The 22460-nt window shown below is 41.5% G+C and overlaps 2 protein-coding genes and 1 long non-coding RNA gene across 10 annotated transcripts in view; 2 read left to right on the forward strand and 1 right to left on the reverse strand.

The window, feature by feature from the left end:
- ppp1r9a (protein phosphatase 1, regulatory subunit 9A) overlaps positions 1 to 2502 on the reverse strand; it is a 50282-nt gene extending 47780 nt beyond the window's left edge. For all 3 annotated transcript variants that reach the window (XM_042077591.1, XM_042077590.1, XM_042077587.1), the window contains exon 1: positions 1792 to 2502. The gene's annotated coding sequence lies outside the window, so the exon portion shown is untranslated. The remainder of the gene's footprint in view (positions 1 to 1791) is intronic.
- sgce (sarcoglycan, epsilon) lies at positions 492 to 15542 on the forward strand. Of its 5 annotated transcripts, none has more exons than XM_042077604.1 (12): positions 492 to 663; positions 5274 to 5396; positions 5827 to 5984; positions 6573 to 6645; positions 9164 to 9362; positions 11065 to 11227; positions 11459 to 11673; positions 12421 to 12447; positions 13272 to 13460; positions 14275 to 14318; positions 14446 to 14483; positions 14678 to 15542. In XM_042077604.1, the coding sequence occupies exons 1-12, from the start codon at positions 627 to 629 to the stop codon at positions 14726 to 14728; spliced, it is 1317 nt and encodes a 438-aa protein (XP_041933538.1). In that variant the 5' UTR covers positions 492 to 626; the 3' UTR covers positions 14729 to 15542. The 5 variants fall into 5 exon arrangements, with proteins under 5 accessions (XP_041933538.1, XP_041933540.1, XP_041933537.1 ...); XM_042077602.1 differs by lacking the exon at positions 492 to 663 and adding an exon at positions 1267 to 1404; XM_042077606.1 differs by lacking the exon at positions 12421 to 12447.
- A 1177-nt stretch (positions 15543 to 16719) lies between these two features.
- Positions 16720 to 18146, forward strand: LOC121696229. 2 transcript variants are annotated; one of them, XR_006026256.1, is made up of 2 exons: positions 16720 to 16985; positions 17800 to 18146. It is a non-coding gene; the product is annotated as an uncharacterized LOC121696229 (long non-coding RNA). The 2 variants fall into 2 exon arrangements; XR_006026255.1 differs by having other exon boundaries at positions 17874 to 18146.
- Positions 18147 to 22460: the final 4314 nt, after the last annotated feature.

Below are 22460 nucleotides of genomic sequence, written 5' to 3' on the forward strand. Positions count from 1 at the left end.
TTGTCCTGTAGCTAAGGGTCCTTTGGCCATCTGTCTGTTCAGCTTCTCCACAGGGGATATTTAATAAACTTCATCAAGCTGTCCTGTTCACTCCTAAACTGACTGACAGGGGGAGGGGGGACTACAGACCTTATATTGGCGTGGGCCTGTGTCTATATCGCTATCAAGAAGTATTCTTCAAATGAGGGAGGGGACAAATATTAAAACATTCAGTGGTAAAACCCAAGAGACCGTGCCACAATTTGGATATTTTGTTGTTGCAGTTATTGATGCCTATTGAATCTTGAATTCTTGAATCTATCTCGACGAGTAGGCTAGTAGGCCACCTATAGCCACACAAATAAATCTAGGCGTTGCATTTTAAGTCTATCCTATGCTTTGCCCAGGATGTGATACTAAAAATCTTATGATCCCGTAGAAGTCCTCCAGCCCTGTGCACATCAGCATCTGCGCCAGATGTTCCACTATTGCTTCCAGCCAACCAGAGCGCGTCCTGCTCCCACATTGCGCTGGAAGAGGGCGGTGGATGGAATTCTCAAGGAAGATGTGTATCGCTGTCAAAATAATAGTGGTTCTCAACGAATAATATAGATTTTCCTGTAAATATTTCCTGAACTCACCTAACAATGGACACCGTCGGCGTTATCGTATGGCTTTATGTTGGTATGTATGAATTTAGTTCGACAGTATAGACGTATTGGTGCTTTTCTTCTCATCGTTCTTTGCAGTTAGCTAGCTGCCATCACCGAGTTTGCTGCCAGTCATCATTTAGTTTAGTAGCTCGCTAATGTTAGCTCCCGAGGAACATCAGCCAGCTACAGGATTTGACTGTGAATAATTCTACGCTCATAGGACGATCTCTTTGTTTCGGAACCAAGCTGAGTTAAACAATGATGTCAGCTAAATAACAACAACACGTATTGTCTTTTTGGGAAGCTTTTCGAATGGTCGAATAGTCTGTGTTAATTCGATGCAATTCAGTCCATTAGCTTGCTAATTATAGCTAGCTTGTCCTCCACTTTATCATCACAGATTCCCCCCAAAGCGGCAAGTGTAGCATTCGTTGTCGCGATAAAGCTTGATGTAACGTTTTTTCATTATTCATTTTTTTTTCATGCAGCTACATTTGTAGCAAACGTTTAACCAGCTACATTGTTACATTTTGGTTTTCTGCTGTAAGTGGCTTGGTGATGTCATTGCATTTTAAAAGGACTGCTGACGAAATTCACATAGTCTAATTATGGAAAAGATGAAGGTGTTTCTTACGGTAATTTATGTTTTGTGTATAAATAAAAGCTTGCATGGCACATTCGTCTGATGTCAAACATGGCGTTATGTCGTGGGGAAAGAGTAAAATGCAGCCGTTACTCAAGTATAAGCAGAGGTCTTCCATACAGACCGATGGTGAGTGGTGACAGTTTGCCTCATATTGATCCCGTCCCCCTCTTAAAACCCCCCCAAAAAATCCCATCCAAACTACACTAGCTAACATGTTTGACCGTCCATAATCAGTTGCACAATGCCTTTTGTGAGCTTGCTGCAGTTAAAACGCTACTAGAAAATACAGTCAAGATTGCTTTTGAATTTTCAGAAATAAGCCTAATGTTTGGTTGAAGTCTTCTGTGTATTAAAACTTAACAACTAATAGCACAAGCTTTAAACCACCCACTGAAAGTGGTTCAACATAAATAGTCCACATCATTGGCTATTGTAGCCAAGACCTTATTTTGTCAGCCAGTCTTTACTATCCAATTGGTCACTGGTTTTACATTCATTAAAATTATTTGTTACCTTTGTCCAGAAGCTTAATGTTACATCCAATCCATGATCAAAATCAGTTGTTATTTGCCGTAGTCTTGGGTTGTGACTGCACTAGTTGAAACCACACAATGACCAGCACAGAACAGCCCAGTAAGTTTCACTTCCAGGAAAAGGGACTGAGGACTGAGATACCAAAGACTGACGTCTCACTGCATTACTATAAGTTGCCGTGCCTCAGAGCAGTTAGTATACTTGAGTTAATTGTACTTGATAAACCACCACCATCCAGCTGATTCAACAGGTTGGTAAGGGGGCATCCCTACTGTCACAGGATGTCCCTTTTCTCTCCAGTGACTTTTCTCTCTCTCTCTCTCTCTGGGAGGTGTCCTGTCCAAGGTTGGGCCTATAAAAGCATAAACCTCGGGTTAGCCATTCCCAGTTTTGCGTCCTGAGGGAAATCTGTCAAAAGGAAGGCGTGTGCCTTCACCTAAACGGCAGTATTCACTTTACCGTTTGTGCAGATTGAGCATTAACCATTAATGGGTAAGCTATTAGGTGAACAGTGTTGGTCACCTGTAGGCTGATGGTATAACCACACAGTTGAAGGGGTTGTCTGCTTTACTTTACTGAAGTCCTTTTTTGTCGTCCCCACAGAGGAATCTTTACAGGTATCGCACACAAAGGGAATGTGGAACAGGTTCTACAGAGAACTACTGTATTTCTTGTTTTTGTTTGCACCTTTATTGTGAAGTTCCTAGTAAGATGAAAAAAAATCCTCAGTGGATAATGTCAGTAGAAGTAATAGTAAAAAGGGTGTCACAGAAATGCTAAGGAGCCCTGTGGGGTTATAAGAGGACAGACTGTTGTGTAATAACTGCAGCCTCCCTTGAATAGTGAGAATGCCCGGAGCACCAAGGGGCTGACTGGGTGTGACAGCAAGCTCAGAGCACCATCTGCCCTAGCCAGCCGTCTCACATCTGTCCACCATCCCCATACCATCGGGCACGGATCAATAGCCAGCCTGGCTTATGGTCATTAACTGTATGATTAACCTGGCTTGCATACATGGGTCTGTTTTTGTTTTTCCAGGAACAGTTTTGTTTACATGGAGCCACATTTTTATTACTTTTTTAGTCTAGTTATTAAATTCCAAGTAAGAGATATACATTATAATGTTTTTATTGATGTGCATATGACTTTGTTATTGCGATGACATGTTGAGGATTCATGTATAGTTTCTTGTAAAAATGTAATATAAAGCATGTTATTAAAGGAGAAATCCGGCAAGTTTTCACATAGATCTCGGTTTCTCGATGTCACGGACATGCCCCCAGAATGTAGCGTTGTAGCTGCCTGACTGCATTAGCTGCTGACTATAGCAACTCGAGCTAGGCAAAACCGATTGTTTTAGTTTTTTGTCGTACTGACAGTACTCGGTTACCTCGAGAAAAGGAGATATGTTTTGACAACACTTTTTCAGGTGTGTTTTATGGCCAAATGAACTTTCGGTCGGTCTTGGGTATTTATTAAGGTGCTATCCCACACCTTCTTTAGACTGATAGGGACTGATGATTGTCGCTGTTATCACTGTGGTTAGAATGGGACCACATAAAATATCAGTAGTTATTACGATACTATGCAGTGGTTTGTGCTTACAAGATGGGATCGGTACGAGCGTCCATTTTTTGAATTTCAAATGTAGAACTCCTGTAGAAGATTATGATTATGTATAGGGTGATGTATAAAAAAAGAACTACTATTGATTTGCAAATTAGGACTGGGTGGGGTGGTGGCTGCTTTTCGCACACTATCTAATCCAACCTCCAGAACTAATCCAATTGGTGGGTTTTAATGCTTGCGTGTGGGATGCTGCTTCTCACTTCTTCCCTTTGAACAACTTGACGTGTGTGTGTGCACGCACACGTGCGTCTGTGTGTAATGTGCCTATACTGTCTATATATTGTAGGGCTAGATGGTTAGAATGTCTTAGTGTGAGCATAGTGTGTGTAGTGAGCCTGTATGGTGCATGGTGAGTATATTGTGTGTGTATAGTTTGTGTGTGTGTGCGTGTGTAGTGTGCCTGTATGGTGCATGGTGAGTATATTGTGTGTGTGTGTGTGCGTGTGTGTAGTGTGCCTGTATGGTGCATGGTGAGTATATTGTGTGTGTGTAGTTTGTGTGTGTGTGTGCATGTGTGTAGTGTGCCTGTATGGTGCATGGTGAGTATATTGTGTGTGTATAGTTTGTGTGAGTGTGTGTGCGTGTGTGTAGTGTGCCTGTATGGTGCATGGTGAGTATATTGTGTGTGTGTGTAGTTTGTGTGTGTGTGTGCATGTTTAAGCAAAAATATACTTGTGTGTGTGTGTTTGTGTGTGTGTGTGTGTGTGTGTGTGTGTGTGTGTGTGTGTGTGTGTGTATGGTGGGTCGGGTGGGATGTTGGGGAAACAGCTTCCCCACAGCAGGCCAGTCGGGCTCCGAGGCCAGAGCTGCATGCCTGGCTGGAGGCAGAGAGGGCCCAGCAACAGCAGCAGCAGCCACACAGCAGGGCCACAGCCTTTATCCTCCTAACACACACATACACCCACACCCGCACCCACACACAAACTCTACACACACACGTGCACACACACACACACACACACACACAAACTGTACACACACACGCGCACACACACACACACACACACACACACACACACGCGCGTGCGCGCACACAAACACACACATACACACACACACACACACACACACAAGTATATTTTTGCTTAAACATGAAAAGGTAAGCGAGCGAGTGAAATCCAACAACAGTTTCAAGTCAGTCTTAGCCAAATATAAGCTAGAGCCATTATCTTAGAATCAGATCTTGAATGAGGAATAATTGTGCGTGTGGCGTGTAAGTGTGTGTGTTTGTTCTGAATGGAGCTTTTCCAAGAGAGAGTGGGTGTAATGGAGGGCAGGACGCCTGTGTGAGGTGGGGAGGAGAAGTTGGCTGTGGAGTATGTGTGTGTGTGTGTGTGTCTCTGTGTCTCTGTGTGTGCGCGCGTGCGCTCGTCTGGGAGTGTGACTCACCGCCTGGCCGATTACTGCCTTTTGCTACTCACTGCCAGCCAGTGACCTGAAAGACACATTGGCAGCACAGACACACACCCACACACTTGCACTGCTACGTACACTTAAATAAAGGAGCTTTCATTGTTCACATTACCATTGACTTGTTTTTCTGAATAGTGGAGATTTGACGTTTACTTAAAATGTAATTAATATACTGTATACTGTATTGTAATCCTTATTCAGTCACAGTACCGCATAGTGATGTAACACATTGCAAGTATATGAAGTCTTATGGTCAAAGTTTCATACATAACCATATACAGCAACAATAATACCACATTACATTTATACTGTACGGACACCAGCAGTGTGGTGGGACAGAAACTTCACTGGATAAAACTGAGTCCTGGGTGGACTAGCTGTATATAACTCCCTGCTCTTGTCCTCTCTCTCTGCACCAGTGGTCACCATTCTGTCCAGGTCACATGGGGACCGCAACGTCTACCCCTCTGCTGGAGTGCTGTTCGTACACGTGCTGGAGAGGGAGTATTTCAAAGGGGAATTCGCCCCATACATAAAAGCTGGTAAGTGTGCTGTTCCTCAGATCACATTCCCTGGCCTTTCCATGAATCTCATTTCATCCTGTTAGGAATATGGAAATGTCTTGCCTCTGTGTTGTCTTAAAATCCTTATTATTGTTTCTGTGAATCTGTTGGAATCTCTTATTTACATATGGCATATACAATTAATAGAAAAATAATGGCGGGGACAGTTTTCAGTCATTAGAAAAGTGCTAAGCTACACTGCTTGCAATATTAATACTGGAACTGCAAATTCTTATAAAAATGTTCTCATACACCTGACAAGTTCAGTACGATTGGAATACCTAGGGCGTAAATGTTAAACAGTTCCCATGGGAAGGAAGCCCCAGGTATCGGTAGAACAAGTATGATATGTTGACGTGATAGATCATGTTTGAAGCCTTGTGTGCTTTACATGACTGACTGCACGCAGGTGACTCCAGTAACGACCCCATCACATTCAACACCAACCTGAAAGGCTATCCTGACAGGCCTGGCTGGCTGCGCTACATCCAGAGAACTCCCCACAGTGACGGAGTACTTTATGGCTCCCCAACGGCTGAACACGTTGGCAAGCCCACTGTAATTGAGGTGTGTATATGTATATGCGCATGTGTGTGTGTGTGTGTGTGTGTGTGTGTGTGTGTGTGTGTGTGTGTGTGTGAGAAAGTTCACACATTTGTGCAGATATTTTCACATGAGTGAATGCTGGAGGGCCAGCCATTTCAGAATCACCATGCATCTTCTGGTCCTGATATGGTGAGGCTATGATTAGAAACCAGTTGTAGCAAACACCAGAACTCCATTTTGAACTCTACAGCTGTAGTGATAAGCACAGATAAGTAAAAAAAAACATTAGTATAAGTACATTTCAGTGTTCCATTTCCTCTTAGTGCAACAGTTTCATTATAAAGCTTTTATCCTGCCAGCCTTGACTATTTTGTGCCATTTATTGTTTAGAGTGATAGCTGCTTATGCCTGTATTGTGGACCAGTTTTCCCAGTGGTTTTTCGGTGGGCATTTCAGAGGCTTTAAAACGTTGTCATTGCTCCCATTCCTTTGGCTTTGAGAAGGCGTATTTGCATCAAGCTCAGACGAGGCCTGCGACCCTACCCATGCACACACTATAAGCTGCCTGGCCCTGATCTGGGCTTAAACTTTCACCCTTATGTGTTGCAGATTACAGCCTACAACAGACGCACTTTCGAAACGGCCAGAAACAACTTGGTCATAAACATCATGGCTACCGAAGGTGAGAGTGTTGGTATTTTGAGTTGAGGTCACACTTTACATGAATGGAGTCCTTACATATCACATTTCAATTCATTATTTAATATAAACAAACTTTTCACCTTCCTTTTTTTTTTCAATGGCTACCATGCCTTTGTACAATCTGTAGTCACATTTTCAAAACTCTAAATACAGTCACTTGTGGCCATACCATGTTTCCATGCCATCATATTTCATGCGTTTTCATGCAACAAGCAGTCAATTAACACATTTCTAACATTCTTACATTCTTACATTTTCTTTACATTCTACACAGTATGCCAGAAATGTAAACGTAATGTTCTAAACTTGAAATATAATAGAAAGCCTATTCTTCTGCAGCAACTCAAAAACTAAATTGAAGGACCTGATAAGCATTTTTGAACGAACAGATTATTGAGATCATTTAGAAACTGTAAAATAGATCAACCATAGCTACCACTATCCATAACAGCTTTGTACAGCGTGTTTACATTGTACATACAGACTTTATTGTGAAAGTATTTATCTTCATAGTAAATACTGAGCAAGATATGTGACAACAGCAGAGGAGAAATTTGGTCCACATAAAAATTTGAGAGATACGAGACTCTTTTTAGATGTTCTTTTCTTATTGGGTTGTTGATAAAGCATCTACTACAGCAATTCTATCAATTGCATTTTTTCCCCTACTGAACATTCCTTATAGCCTGGAAAATCCAGACCCTGGTAATCTAGAAAGATTAAGGGTCTGGCCACGAACAATGTAATGGCCCAACTCGAGGGGAGGCACCAAGCATGCATTTGAAAATCTCACTGCACGCAATTGGATAACACTAGAACAATGTTTACTCTGAATGATTCCGGATAATTGTGAGCAACATGTTTTAGTTATTTATTTCTTTATGAGATTTTAATTTTTCTCAAAATAAATTTTCTTCCCTTCAAGGTTGTATTTTTCCTCATTTTTTTCATTGTGAGATTACAATAAATCACCAACAGATTATTTTTAGTCAACTTTAGCAGAGGTGCCAATACTGTATATAATATAATGATGATTCTAAAACAGATAGTTTGGTCCTTGATTATGACTGAATCGCGTTCGATGCCGTTGTAAGATCCAGCACAAACATACACTTTGACCGCATTTCGTTCTATATTACTGCGCTACCACAACTTGATACAAAAGCCGGGAGTAGCTGTGTCTCGACGTTGCTCAGCAACCATTCTGATAGAGGAAATATATTTCTTGCCAGAAGAATGATTATCTATGAATAAATCGTTACATTTCTCGTTGCTGAGCCTTTATTTTATGAAATCTTGCCAGATATGTAGTAACCGTTTTAGAAAAGCAATAAGCCACTCGAGTCCGTGCCTAACAATGCCCCTTAGCTGTTCTAAAATCAGTGTAACCTACGGCCTCTCGGGGCTTATTGCTTAAATGAAGGATAATGAACAGGTATTGTGTCTTCTCTTGACTAGATCTTTCTTTTCTCATGTCTCATGGTCAACGACAAAAATAAAGGCACTACTAAGTAGTACTTGCTTGGGAAGGAAACTGATATCCATAGCATACTTCCGTAGCAGTTTTGCTATGGTGGCTCACTGATTAACCTTATTCAGTGTAATCCTCTGAGCTGTACTATTGTTATTTTTCAAAAGGATTTTCAAAAGAATAGGAGTTGTAATGCTTGATGTACAGTATAATGTGTAACATGTATTGTGATATGACACATGCACTGCCCAGGCCCAGCCCTAGTGATTGATGGTGTGGCTGCTGCTGAGGGTAGTGGCCGCTGAGCAGCATTCTGGAGACCTCGCTCCGACCAGCTGTTTGTGTGCCAGCCCTGACCTCACTCTGACGGCAGCAGCCATCTGCCAGCGGTCGCCTGCACTTCGCCTTACGTCACTTCACTGCGGGGCAGACAGCAGACGCTCTGGATGGGCAGATGCCTGTCACGCTGTGCCCGCTGATCTCGCCCCACTAAAGGCAAGGCTGTCTGGTGTTTAAGGCCGAGACTACCCAGTGGGGAAACTTGACTGACAAGTCCGACAAGCCATCAGCCATGTGTTCCCCAGGGGGATGGAGCTAGCTAGATCAAGTGCACCAGCAGGGACGTTGTGGATAATTACGGGCAATGACACCAATATTCACCACTTCTGCTTTTATAAAGCAGCGATGCCGTGAGGACACTGCCACCTCAGCAAGCTCAAAATATCAAAGTTGTGCTACACAAAGAGGGATATACCTTTCAGTTGAAGGACGTCAAAGTTGAGTTACAAGCTACCCATGTCTTCTCATCTGCACAACATGTTTTTTCATGTTCTGCATCTGCATGTGGTGGTTCCATCACTCTCTCTCTCTTGCCACTGTCTTACCTTTTAATGGTCTTCTTTTCATTTGAATGCCCTTCTCTGTTCCAGAATTTCTCTCTTTCTATTTCCCTTCTCTCTGCTTCTCCACCTCTCTTTCTTGCTTTCCTCCTGTCCTTCTTACCTTTCTCCATCTCTTCCCTTTGCAGAGTTTCCATTGCCCTATCAGGCCGAGTTCTACATCAAGAACATGAATGTGGAAGAGATGCTGGCCAGCGAGGTGCTCGGTGACTTCCTGGGCGCCGTGAAGAACGTGTGGCAGCCCGAGCGACTCAACGCCATCAACATCACCTCGGCACTGGACCGCGGCGGCCGCGTGCCACTCCCCATCAACGACCTCAAGGAGGGGTGAGTTACGCACTGCTGCGACACATTGACACCCCCCCCCCCCTACACACACACACATACATAAACACTGACAGACTAAGACAAACTTGACAGTCTAAATAAGTTATAATGGTCAGTTCTTGAGCCAGTACTAGTTTCAAAAAGGTTATATTTTCTTACTTTTAATTTAATTTAAACTGTGATGTTGGAGAGGGATATTACTGTAAGATGTGGTAATAAAAAGGAAAAAAAAACAAGGAAGTTTAGATCTTAGCAATCTAAAACGCATGGTCACTGGCGAATAGCTTAGGGGTTTGTCCAGTCCACATTGGGTGGTTTTGTTATCAAACGTCGGGCGCCTGGCGCAAAAAGGTTGGTCTTATGTTTCTTAATCAGTCATGGGTGTGTTTTGGGCATAACATCCTTTAAACCAATGAGAATGACATCTGCCATTCCCTTTAACAACAAGCAGTGCAACTTCAAACGGCGTATCGGTATTTTGATAGTCAGCGGCACATTTGAAGGAATCTGCTTGCGAGACCATATCGAACAGGTATTCCACTAAACCATGCTTTACTAAAACCTAGCAGAGTATAGACTACACGCATCTGCACTCATCTATTATTTGAACTCAGGCAAAGTGAAACTAACTTCACTGCGATGTCATAGTCAACGACAAAACAGTTATACACAGTTAATTTCTTTCACTATTGACTTGACAATGGGTTACCATTGGAAACATAGCCTGAAAAAAGCAACACTTACCCCAATAATGTTCGAATGACTGAATAAAACACAGGACATTTATCCTGCAGAGGAGTTGCTGCTTACATCTCATGACAGTGCATCTTCAGCTTTCGCTATAGACCAGGTTTTTCTTGGTCAGTGGTGTAATGCATTTTAGATGGTGTAAAATAGTGATTTTTACATAATGCACCAGACCACAGGTCGTTAAATGCCACACCCCTGAGTGCATTGTTCAAGAAAAGAGACCCGCATGGCGAAAAATTCGAGTGTAAGATAAGAATACGCTTTGCTGGGTCAAAATTAGGGCCCATTTTGTCCCTGTTCACATTGCTGGTGTTGAGTTAGCATTACTCAAGCTAGCTGCCTTAGCATGTAACTACCATGCAATTTGCTGCAGTCAGTGGCAGTCTGACAGGCTCATCAAAGAATTCCCCTGACAGGTGGAAAAAAGCTGTCTGTTAATTATTCATAATGCAGTTTTGGAAGATAAAAGCTTCTAGAGGATAACTGGCAGGCATAGACTAAGTGGAAACAAAACCCATGTGCACGGACATCCTGCTCTATGCCCGAGGTATATTTGTGTGTGTGTGTGTGTGTGTGTGTGTGTGTGTGTGTGTGTGTGTGTGTTTACTTTTGCCCCTCTCTTAAATTCAGTGTGACTTACAGTGTGTGGGTGAATGTACACCGATGTTCAGATCTGTCTCTGTATGGTGAAAGGTGGTAACCTAACTCTGCAGTCACACATCGTAAATGACGAGCATTTAGTGTGACTGAGTGTTGTGTGACGCGTGTGACTGCAAATGTTACCTGACATCTCTCTCATCCTCTCCTCCTTCTGAGGCATGTATATAACTGTGCCTGTGTGTGTGTGTGTGTATGTATGTATGTGTGTGTGTGTGTGTGTGTGTGTGTGTGTGTGTGTGTGGGTGGGTGAATGTGTTCACTGACCGCCCTATCTCTCTGTCTGTGTGCGTAGTGTGTATGTGATGGTGGGGGCTGACGTACCATTCTCATCTTGCCTGCGGGAGGTGGAGACGCCTCAGAACCAGCTACGTTGCAGTCAGGAGATGGAGCCGGCAATCAGCTGTGACAAGAAGTTCCGTGCCCAGTTCCACATTGACTGGTGCAAAATCAATCTGGTGAGCAGAAACGCATATACGCACAAAGAGCATGGATGCAGTCATGCAAAACACAGGTCATAAAATGTGCACAGTTCATTTATGTGCACAGTTCCACATGAGCTGCTGTGTGTGTGTGTGTGTGTGTGTGTGCGCGTGTGCACTTCTTGTGTGTTATTCATGTATCAATAAAGGACATTTTTGATTTTTTAGTCCTGTGATCCCTCCATTCACCTCACTGACGTCTTACAGGTGGACATCACCAAAGTGGTGACGGTGTATCGCGAGCGGCCCAACCCAGGGCCAGGCGTACTGCCAGACATTGGGGAGTACGACCCCCCGTCCGAGGCCCTGCAGAGCCGCGACTACTTCTCCGACTTCGTGGTGACGCTGGCCGTGCCGTCGGCCGTGGCCCTGGTGCTCTTCGCCGTCCTCGGCTACGCCATGTGCTGTCGCCGCGAGGGGGTGTAAGTGGCCATGCCTCAGTCAGCACGTCGTGCTGTCTCGGGTTGAGAAGATATGCATACACACACACACACACACACACACACACACACACACACACACACACACACAAACACACACACACACATATTAGTTTGTCTGTTTTTCTCAACTCACACACTTTGACACAATGGAAAGTTATATTGATGCGCTAAAGAACAATTGCACCCATTATGCTCGTACGGGCTCAAAAAGAGAGTTTAGCTTTAGCAATGCCAGATGGGAATGGATAAGGTGCTAGACAGAATACCTGAAAGAAGGAAAAATGATGTTTCTAGACCTCTGTGTCTGAATCTTAGGAATACCCAGGGCTCCCCTGGTCAGAGGTGAAGGGCCAGAGTTTTAAGTGATGTCACAGGAAAGCAGCTCATCAAGCATCCTGCCATAGTCTGCACCGCTCGTGTCTGCTGAAAGTCCTCTGGAATCAGCGACATGGCTGTCCATCCTGTACCCATCGCAATGATCAGCACCATTACTGGCACATACATCAACAGATTGAGTTCAGTCTGTTCCATGCATTTGTACATCGTCATTTACCCAATCAGCCGGAGGAACCACCCACCCCACCCCCAACCCCACCATCCCAAAGCATACCTCATCTCTCCCTCAGTGTGCCCGTGTTCTCCCTCCCATTCATTCGCTTTTGTGTGGATGTCTTTTTCAACTATTAATATTAGAATTTTAATTCAGTAATTTTGTTTTGTTTCTAGGGAAAAAAGAAACATGCAAACACCAGAGTAAGTGTTGCCTCTCCTGTGGTTATTGCCTCCTTTTTTTGGATTTTGTTTTTTGCTGATCTATTTTTTTTATTTGTTCATTTTGGATAGGTTATCTTATAGGTGTTATTTATTTATTTATTTATTTATTTATTTATTTGCTTTGTTTTACCTGTATACATTTATGTCATCTCCAACCCTCCTTGTGGTGACATCTTCATATCCATCAGAATCATTCATACAAATCTGTTTCCACCTTGCCATCCTGTTGGCAGCTGCTTAAAGCGAGAGGTTTTGTTTAGTACATGGTTAGAACAGCATCAGGTGCTAGCCCATCTAATAGAAGGGCATGAGAGAGAGAGAGAAAGGGAGAGAGAAAGAGAGAAATAGAAGGCTCTGCTCGCCTCTGCTTGTTTCTGACCTGTCTTCTTCCTGTCTCTTGTTTTTTTCCTCTCTCTTGCTTTCTCTGTCGTGTTCTCTCTTTTCCTTGCCCTAATGGTGCACCATCTCTTGCTCTTTCGCTGTTTCACACAGACATGCACATGTTCTATCTCTCTATCTTGTCGGTCTTTTTCTCTCTCAGGACAGAAATATGTTTTAGAACAGCCTCTACTCGATGTGTAGTGGGATGAACTATAGGATGGTTGGTTACACATTCAGTTCAAGAAAGATATGAACAGTTCTCTTAAAGCCGATGCTGGTCTGGTATTGGGGCCATGCTGCCTGTTAATGTGAAATACATGTGTGCTGACTCAGCAGTCTGGTGTCTAAGACTTCCCCTCCTTCTCCTTCTCCTCCTCCTCCTCCCTGTCTCCCTCATTTCTCCACACCTCGTCTTCCTTTAGCATCCAGCTGGTGCACCATAGCTCCATCCAGAAGTCCACCAAGGAGCTGAGGAGCATGTCCAAGAACCGCGAGATCTCCTGGCCTCTGTCCACGCTGCCCGTCTTCCACCCGGTCAGCGGGGAGGTGGTGCCGCCATTGCACCCGGACAACTACGAGACCACGAGCATGCCCCTCATGCAGACACAGACGTAAGTGTTGTGCACTGGTGGGATTGTGGGAGGTGGAGAACAGTAATCTCATACATGTAGGAAACCAGAGATGCATTCAAATTTGACCAACAGTGGCGAATGCTCGTGGCAAATATGTTTTCTCTGAACAGGAAAATTTGAACGATTTGATGTAAACATTCCATTGTAATGGTAACACTTTGTCAAGCTCATGTCCAGTTCCACTGTATGTTCATGGATAACTACCCCCTCAGGCTGTTGGCGAGTGTTTGGGGCCCACTGGTTAGCACTCCGGCCCTGTAACCGGAGGGTTGCCGGTTCGAGCCCCGACCAGTGGGGACGGCTGAAGTGCCCTTGAGCAAGGCACCTAACCCCTCACTGCTCCCCGAACGCTGCTGTTGTAGCAGGCAGCTCACTGCGCCGGGATTAGTGTGTGCTTCACCTCACTGTGTGCTGAGTGTTTTTCACTAAATTTTCCTCACGGGATCAAAAGAGTATATATACTATACTATACTATATTATACTAAATACTAAAGACAAGGGCAAACGTTTGCCTATGTTTGCGAAATTGAACGCACCTCAGGGCTATCTGTGCCCCTGTGACCTTGTAAGAGTTTTTATGCCAGCTCATAGTTGTCTGGATGGAAAGGTTCTAATATTGGAAGAGATAGAAATGTAGGTTACTTGTGGTTTACTAGAAGGATTGGACTACTGAGATTGAAAGTGGTTGTACTGCTATTGATGTGCAAAATGACAAAAATGATGGATGACAAAATCTGTGTGATTAAAAATATGAGGCTCAGAATTAATTCGGCTATTATATTTTCCCTTTCAGGAATTTACAAAATCAAGTCCAAATACCTCAACAGCAACCTCCCGGTGAGTAAAATAATGAAATAATGAAATATGATTTATCCCCAAAAATCAAACATTAATACTGTGGACATATGCTGTGCAACACAGTCACTAACATCAACTTCTATCCATTTATTTACTGCTAACAAAGGAGATAATTATTGTATGTCAACATTTCGAAGGCTGGAGGCAAGTATATGGAATATTAATTCAACATGTCAGGTTGCTTTTCTGAAATACCTGCTGGTTCGTCCAAAATGAACATAGAGCACAGATGATCATTTTAGTCATCAAAACTCTTTTAATGTAATGGTATTAATGTATCATATATTGTACTTGTATTTGTATTATGGAATTGACTTGATCCACATTCTTTTTCACAGGTAAATGGTATTCCTGAAGAGAGAAAAGTGGCAGAAGCACTGGACTTGTGATCTGGAATTCCAATCTTAGACTTTGTTTCTTTTATTAATTTCATGATTATGTTTTATTGCATTTGTATTATATTCGCTCATGCAATGCTAGTATGCATGCATTGCAGCCTATTTCCATGCTTTAAGCACTTTGGTTCAGGAATGCCAATGTGGAGTCAAGTTGTAAATACTAAATAAACTTGAATATGATTCACAATAGCTATATTCAAAAGAGGGGGTATTTTTTATATGTATATTTTGCCATTGAAGTTAAGTTGGCCTTATTTGTTTTGTGACTATTCTTGAACAATATCTACATCATGCTTGCTTGTTTTTCACTGGAACCATAGCATAAAGGAAGTGAGATAAGCAGGAAGTGCCTCTGTTCTCTTTTAAACATGAGACAAAGCAGACAGTATCCAAAAAGCAAAGCAAAATAAACTAAACAAATGTTCTGTCAATGCTAATTGATTTGTTCTCACCCCACTTATTAAAAGATTTTTGAGGAAGCAGCTGTGTTGCCATGTTCTCCTTCCAGGTCGTCTCTGATAGAGTGACAGACTGAGAGGTTGGTATAAGGACATCAAAGTGCAGTGTACGAGTGAACTTGTGTTGTTGTCCCTGTATGAGATAACCATACAATGTATTTATTTTAATTTGCCCTCTGGTGAAGATATCATTTTCTATCACAATAGCTGCACCCACACAATGACAAGATTTGGGGCATTGCTAATATGATTGTGCGATTGATGTGTGATGTGTTTATGATGCCAATGGACCTCAACGTATGCATTTGTTTGTGTGATCACCTGCAGTAAATACAAACATGACAATGCAAGTGTGTCACTGCACCAGCTGTGTGTTTGTTGTTGTGCACTAAAACTGAGTTTGGTAAACCGTGGCTTGCACTTTGCTGTCCTTGATGTACAGTGTCAGATGGAGACAAATTCGTGTACTTTGTCTTGACAAGGACAGAGGGTGAGACGTGGATGTATGCTATTCATTTTTACTAATGCTTCATTTAAAGTCACACTGGAAAAGTTCTATGTTAAAGCTGTGAACAAACATTGTACAGGATAAATAACTGTTCTCTCATCTATTCTATAACAAGAATACTGTACTATCACCAACTTGCAAAAAAAATGTCCTGTCAGGACTGCATGAACAATTTACAATAATCTTGTGTGATAGGTAAATAAGATGGTGTTGTGCCTATTGAAGCTTTGTGCCCGTATAACATCTGGATATTTTAAGTTTTAAAATAATCCTTCCAATGTCTTTCAATATGCCCAATTGGAGATTATTGCTTTTCTGAGGAAGACCTCCTTGAAATTTTGGCTTTTGCCTCTGTTCTCACGAGTCTGTATCTCAAACCACATACTTCCGTCAGTACACTGCAAGTGTGCACTGAGCACTTACTTCTATAGTGCCCACTTTTCGATGGTTAGTAGGCTATTGTCCCAAAAGAAACACTTGTATTAAAACACTTACCAGAAGTGATGCTCATTGGCACCTGTTTAGTTTGAGTACCCATTGTTCCACACTGAACTTTTTGACACTGAGCTTTTTCCATTATTTGCACTACATACTTAAACAAAGTATTTAAAGTGTGCTAGTAGGCGGTTTGAGTCACAGCAGTATGTTAAAATTGCCATACCAATTTTAGGCCTATGTAGCCTACTGCCCCATATCATCTCAATAGGGCTTTTAATGAATTTAATCTAGGCTACCTTATTATAAAACATAATAAGTAAAATATTTGTCATATTTTAAGATATAAATTCTTATATCCATTTATCATCATTGTAATTTATACATTTCTTTCAACTCAAATGGTATGCCCTGTTTAAAGTTATGGGGTGGCATATGACAGGGACATTGCTTTTTATTTGTACAATGAAACGCCCCAATAGTATGGCGGACACTAGTGGATACCTCTTCCGGGTTTTTGAATCTGCGTCAAGATACGTCACTCCATTGCCCCTCTAGTGTTTAATCTCGATGGCTAAAGGTCATATTAAAGACGAAAAACGGAAGCAACTAACGTAAGGTGGACCAAAGAAGACTCCAGAGACTGGGAAATGTTGTCAATTTAAAAGATTTTGTTGGACTGTTTAGTACACGCTTGTCGTGCTAGATGACATTCGCTGAAGTCTGAACGCATGCATTGAGGTCACTAATATTTCTTATCCAGCTCAGAAACGTTAGCTTGAGCTAACGTGTCATAGCCTGAAAGCGAAGGATAGCGGGGATGCTAATGGTTGTCAGCCCAACTGAGGTATGTATTTGGCTAGTCGATTCAGGGTCAAGTTTTAAATACTTGGTCATTCCACCTGAAAAGTTCCAGAGGTTGCTTCATTTAAAAGAACTGCGTGAATGCTCTCGTGCAAGGGCCACTTTTCAACACATTTAGATTTACACCGAGATAAAACTTGGCACAATTATTTGTAACAGAGAGTAGTACTCTTCATGATGTTGGCTAGCTGGCTAGATGAAGTGTTAAAGTTACAGGACTGAACAAATGACCTGTGCGTTACTGTTTTCATTTGCGAGAGTTTGGGGTAAACAGAAAAAGATTAATGGGACTCAGTAAATTTGATGGTTTGGACTAGTTATGACCTGGAATGAGCAACAATGTCAACATTGTTACACAGAGCTGTTGCATACAGTAATTGTGCAACATTGATGCGGGGTTTTTTTTGGGATAGTTTATTTATTACCTGAAACTAACGTATTCTTATCGCCCAGGTTAATTTGTGATAAAAAACGCATTGCTTTTAACAGGATATGTTATAGATAGTATGCCTAAGTTTGCTTTCACAGGGCACCTGTATACTTTGTGATATGTAGCCTAAAACGATATTGAGAAATGCACATTATAATGTATTATACATACCAGAGGACTAAGTTTAAAAAGTCTCTTGCCCAACTTTCTCTGCACTTTAATAACTAAGCTTACCATTTCAAATAGTAAATAGATGTTTGTATTTCTTTTCATTTAGTATGTCTGAAATCCAAAAAAACAACAACACAATAATTAGACTAAGAGTCTCCATACCCCAACTGTGATGTGTGCATCTCTAACCTTCCAGCTGCCAGATTGAGGTTAAAAGTCAAAGGTCATATGGCAGGTCCTCATCCCTCTTTTGGCTCTGACCCACTTCAGCTTTGCAGACCCCACTGGGTCTGCTCATACTCCCTGTGCCTGGGCTGAAAACAAATGAAAGACCATCTGCCCAGTGCTGAGGGTTTTTTGACTGGCATTGTGTGAAAACAAGGCCTCAGATGACCTCCGTGACCTTCAGCACAGCATTGCTTTCTCTAATGTGTTGAATGTTTACACATTTTTTCTACATTTCACATTTGGGTGGCCAGTCTTGACTCACAAAACAATCTGAACGTGACAACAATGCAGAAACAAATAAATCGGCTTGTTTTACTTTTTTATTTATATTTTTTATTCCCAGGATGGACTGAAAAACAAGAACATTCAGGTCAAAGTTCACATAGTAGCATTCCCATTTCAGATGTCTGATTGGTATTTTGTTAACTATATCAGTTATATCCAAATGGTAAATTAGACCTATTGCTTTGAGTCAGCATTAATTAATAACTGACCCGACACATATCCTAGCTTAGTATATCAATGTTTTTGTGGTATCTGTAGCCTGATATCTATATTATGAAGAAGTCTTGAAGGAGAATAGTAATCAAATTGAGCTGCAGATGCTGCTTTTGGATGGCCAATATGTCCATTCCTGACCCTTAGAGAAAGGTCTTTTCAATTCTCTTCAGTACACAATGTTGTGGGAACATGACACTTCTAGTGTGATTGCTTTTTCTCATCACTGTGCAGATCAATATGCAGAGGCACTTCCTGCTTATATTTGTTGCAACATCATAGGGTGAGCTTTTTGTTTTGTGTTGAAAAGTGTGTGTGTGTGTGTGTGTGTGTGTGTGTGTGTGTGTGTGTGTGTGTGTATAGTACAGGCCAAACGTTTGGACACACCTTCTCATTTCAATGCATTTTCTTTATTTTCATGACTATTTACATTGTAGATTCTCACTGAAGGCATCACAACTATGAATGAATGCAAAGTTATTTGGCCCACAGATTAATATTTTTGTGAAGTTATGGCTTGCTGAATATGGTATTAAATTAAAACAAGCAATATATATAGTTATATTAATATATGATGTATATTAATATATTTAACATTAAGATGGTTGTTCTTTCGCTTGCCTTTTTGTAAGCTTGTAAGTCATAGTTTTTTAAAGATGGGTTTGAGTTATGCCAGGGGCGCAGCTACCCATTTTTTGAGGGGTATGCAACAACAAATTGGCGCCCCCCACCCCCACCCAAAAAAAAAAAAAAAAAAACACAAACCACTAAAGTAAAACAAAAGGCCAATAATGTATTACACATTATTATTTTTAAAGAAATTCTGCCGATTTGAACTTGAAGTTCTCATCATCACTTTAAGAGAGTCTAAACGGTTCTCATAACGTCCTTTTGCCAGCTGTTGCTCACAAAGGATAAGGCTGATCCAACTCTAGCCTTTGTTTGCACCACATTGACATCACAATATTAAGTTATTAATTAAGGAGTCTTCATTGTTAGGAAAAGGAAACATGTAATGAGTTGTTGTTAGTGTGACATTTCTGTTTGCAGTTTGCCATTAAAAGTGCAGTATGAGCATGGTAGCCACCTAGCTATCTGAATGGAATAGGCTATGTTTCAATCGGCATATGCTTAGCAAACGCTAGTTAGTCTGGTAACATGAATAACATGAACATGAAACGTGTGCCTCCAAGCACAGACGTCACACTTTAAATCCTACCTGTTGCTTTTCACCATCCACTTATTTAACTACTGTCGCATCCCTTGACATGCCATCTCATTTTCCCTTTTTTTTTCTATTTTTAGCCCCCGACAGCTTTTTTGCTTTATCCATCTTTGTCCATAGACGAAAACTCTTTGTCCATAGACGAAAACTCACTACTCACCTGCTCAAGTACCTGTTTACTCAGCGCTTACGGTGCCCCCCACTCCCTCTTCTATGTCAAAATTCTATCATAGAATCTTATGAGATAGGGCGCCTACTCTAGCCTGTTAGTCCTCTAAAATGTTATTTAACATTGAGGAAATGCAGAAATGATTTAGAAACATACAACAGTAGCTACATATAGAATATACCAAATATATTATTATTATTATTTTTACCATCGCTTTGGCGCCCCCATGGTGCTGCGCCGCATATAGCGCATACCCACTTTTTGCGCCACTGAGTTATGCATTGGGTAGAGCACACTCTTCTTTGTATAGACATGGTAGTCAGTTGATGTCCCTCTTTGAAACTGCTCCCCCGTCCACATGAACCCAGGTTTATTACAGGGTTCTCACGGATCAAGGAATTTCTGGAATATCATGGTATTCTGGAAAGTCTATTCCAGACATGGAAAGTCAGGGAGTTTTATCATTTTGGGGCAAAATCATGGAATATCAGGAAATTTTGCTGTAGCAGTTTAAACTTGCCAAAATGCACTAATACAAATTTACACTCAGAATTGGTGTATGGTTTATAGCTTCACTGCTTGCTTGAGTAGTTGTGGTTAGCCCAACTGTGTTCATTCAATGCCCATTTATTCATCTCCCGCTCTAAAAAAAGTAAAAGATTCTTGACCGCTACGGGACTGTTCTGAAATCTTTGATCGTTGTATTTTACCCTTTACTAAAGTAAGTCATGAAAATTCAGTTTGTTTTCTCAGGGAAAAGTCATGGAAATTTACATTTCACTGAATCTTTCTATGTGTTTTAGCCTTTTGTGCTACTTTTTTCTTTTTTTTTTTTTTTTAACTTTTTTCAATTGTCTAGGTGCTGCTAAGTCTAATCATTAGCCTAGCTCAGTGATATTCAACCGGGGGTCCGCAACCCTAGGGGGTCCGCAGAGGTACTGCAGGAGGTCTGCCAAATTATTTCATCTGAAGCATTTTTCCTTATCCAAAAATTCAAAACATCCTATAGGCTACATAAACATAAACAGAACGCAGAAAGATGCTTTCTATTCGTTTAAAAAATAACATACAGTTTCAGACTCGTTTTAAAATGGATTCAATTAATTTTTTTCCTCATCAATATACACACAATACTCCAACACTCCATTTTTTTTTAATACATTTATAAAAAATAATAGACAAAAAATAAAAAACTGAAATATTCCATTTATATAAATATCCAGACCCTTTATTATGATGCTTGCAATTGAGCTCTGGTGCATCCTACTTCTATCAATGGTCCTTGAGATGCTTCTTCAACTTGATTGGAGTCCACCTGTGCCTAAATGAATTCACTGGACATTATTAGGAAAGGTACACATCTCTTTATATCAGGTCTCACAGTTGATGGTGTATGTCAGAGTGAAAACCAAGCCACAAGATCGAGAGAATTGTCTGTAGACCTGCGAGACAGGGTTGTGTGAAGACACAGATATGGAGAAGGATACAAGAAAATTTCTGCAGCATTGAAAGTGCCCAAGAGCACGGTAACATCCATCATTCTCAAATGGAAAAGTTTAGAACCACCAACAGTCTTCCTAAATCTGGCCGCTCAGCCAATCTGAGAAATCCGGGATGAAGGGCCTTGGTCAGACATGTAACCAATGGTCACTATGAATGACATCTAGAGTTCCTTTGAGAGGATGAGAGAAGTGTAAAGAAGGACAAACATCAGTGCAGCTCTAGGTGTGTCTAAGTGTGATGGTGTTTTGATGTGATGTCACCTATTTCGGATATACACAGGAAAGATGTTATACTACCGTACTTGTGTTACAGGTAGCGGATTTCCCACAGTGGCTGACCAACAAACAAGCCTATTTAAAGCAACACCAAAGAACTTTTCCTGTCGCACGCACGCACGCTATTTGTTTATCCAGCACAGGCTTTGCAAATTACGATGTCCAAAGACAATGTAGAATATGTTGCATGATTTTATGAAAGTATGATTTATTGCGACATTAGATGTCAAATTTGTAGTTTCTTATGTCTCATTCCATCAAACTACAGATCCGCTACCCGATCTGGTTAACTTACATAGTGCGGTTATAGCCGATAGACGGCAGCGAAGTGAATGCAGAAGTGCCGTGTTCACCCTGTTACGAGTTGATGAACCACTGAAACGATTTTGGAAACATTATTTGAAGGCACAAAAAAAACTCTTTGTTGTTTCTTTAACATGACCCATCATGACAGGGTACAACAGCCCCTGGGATCTCTAAAGGCTCTCTTCAGTACAACATGTGCTGCCAGTAGCCTGAATGCCCAATCAAAGAACCAAAACAACCTTCATGAGGAACAAGTAGGCTTCTTTAGTAAGTACTTATGCCCTGTTGATAAGCAAAGCCAGTAGCCTGAAGGTCCAACCAAAAAACCAAAACGACCTTCATGAGCAACTTTAGTAACTTTAGGCTTCTTTAGTAAGTAAGGCCCCGTTGAATGTCCAACCAAAGAACCAAAGACAGCAGAACACATCACTAACAAAGCAGCCTTTGCTGAGTTAGGCCCACGACAGTGCAAGAAGGCTAAAATGTTATGGACACGACAAATACGCTTCCCCAGTATATACGGTTATGAAAGCAAAATCTCATTTCTGATAGTGAAAATGAGTTCAGTGATGTTTAGTTGTGCTAGTGTATCATATTGACATGCTGTTGTTGTTGGCAATGTGTTATAGATCCCCGCTGGCTGAGGGCAATCT

The sequence above is a fragment of the Alosa sapidissima genome, chromosome 21 (genome assembly GCF_018492685.1).
Source record: "Alosa sapidissima isolate fAloSap1 chromosome 21, fAloSap1.pri, whole genome shotgun sequence".
Taxonomy (NCBI): domain Eukaryota; kingdom Metazoa; phylum Chordata; class Actinopteri; order Clupeiformes; family Clupeidae; genus Alosa; species Alosa sapidissima.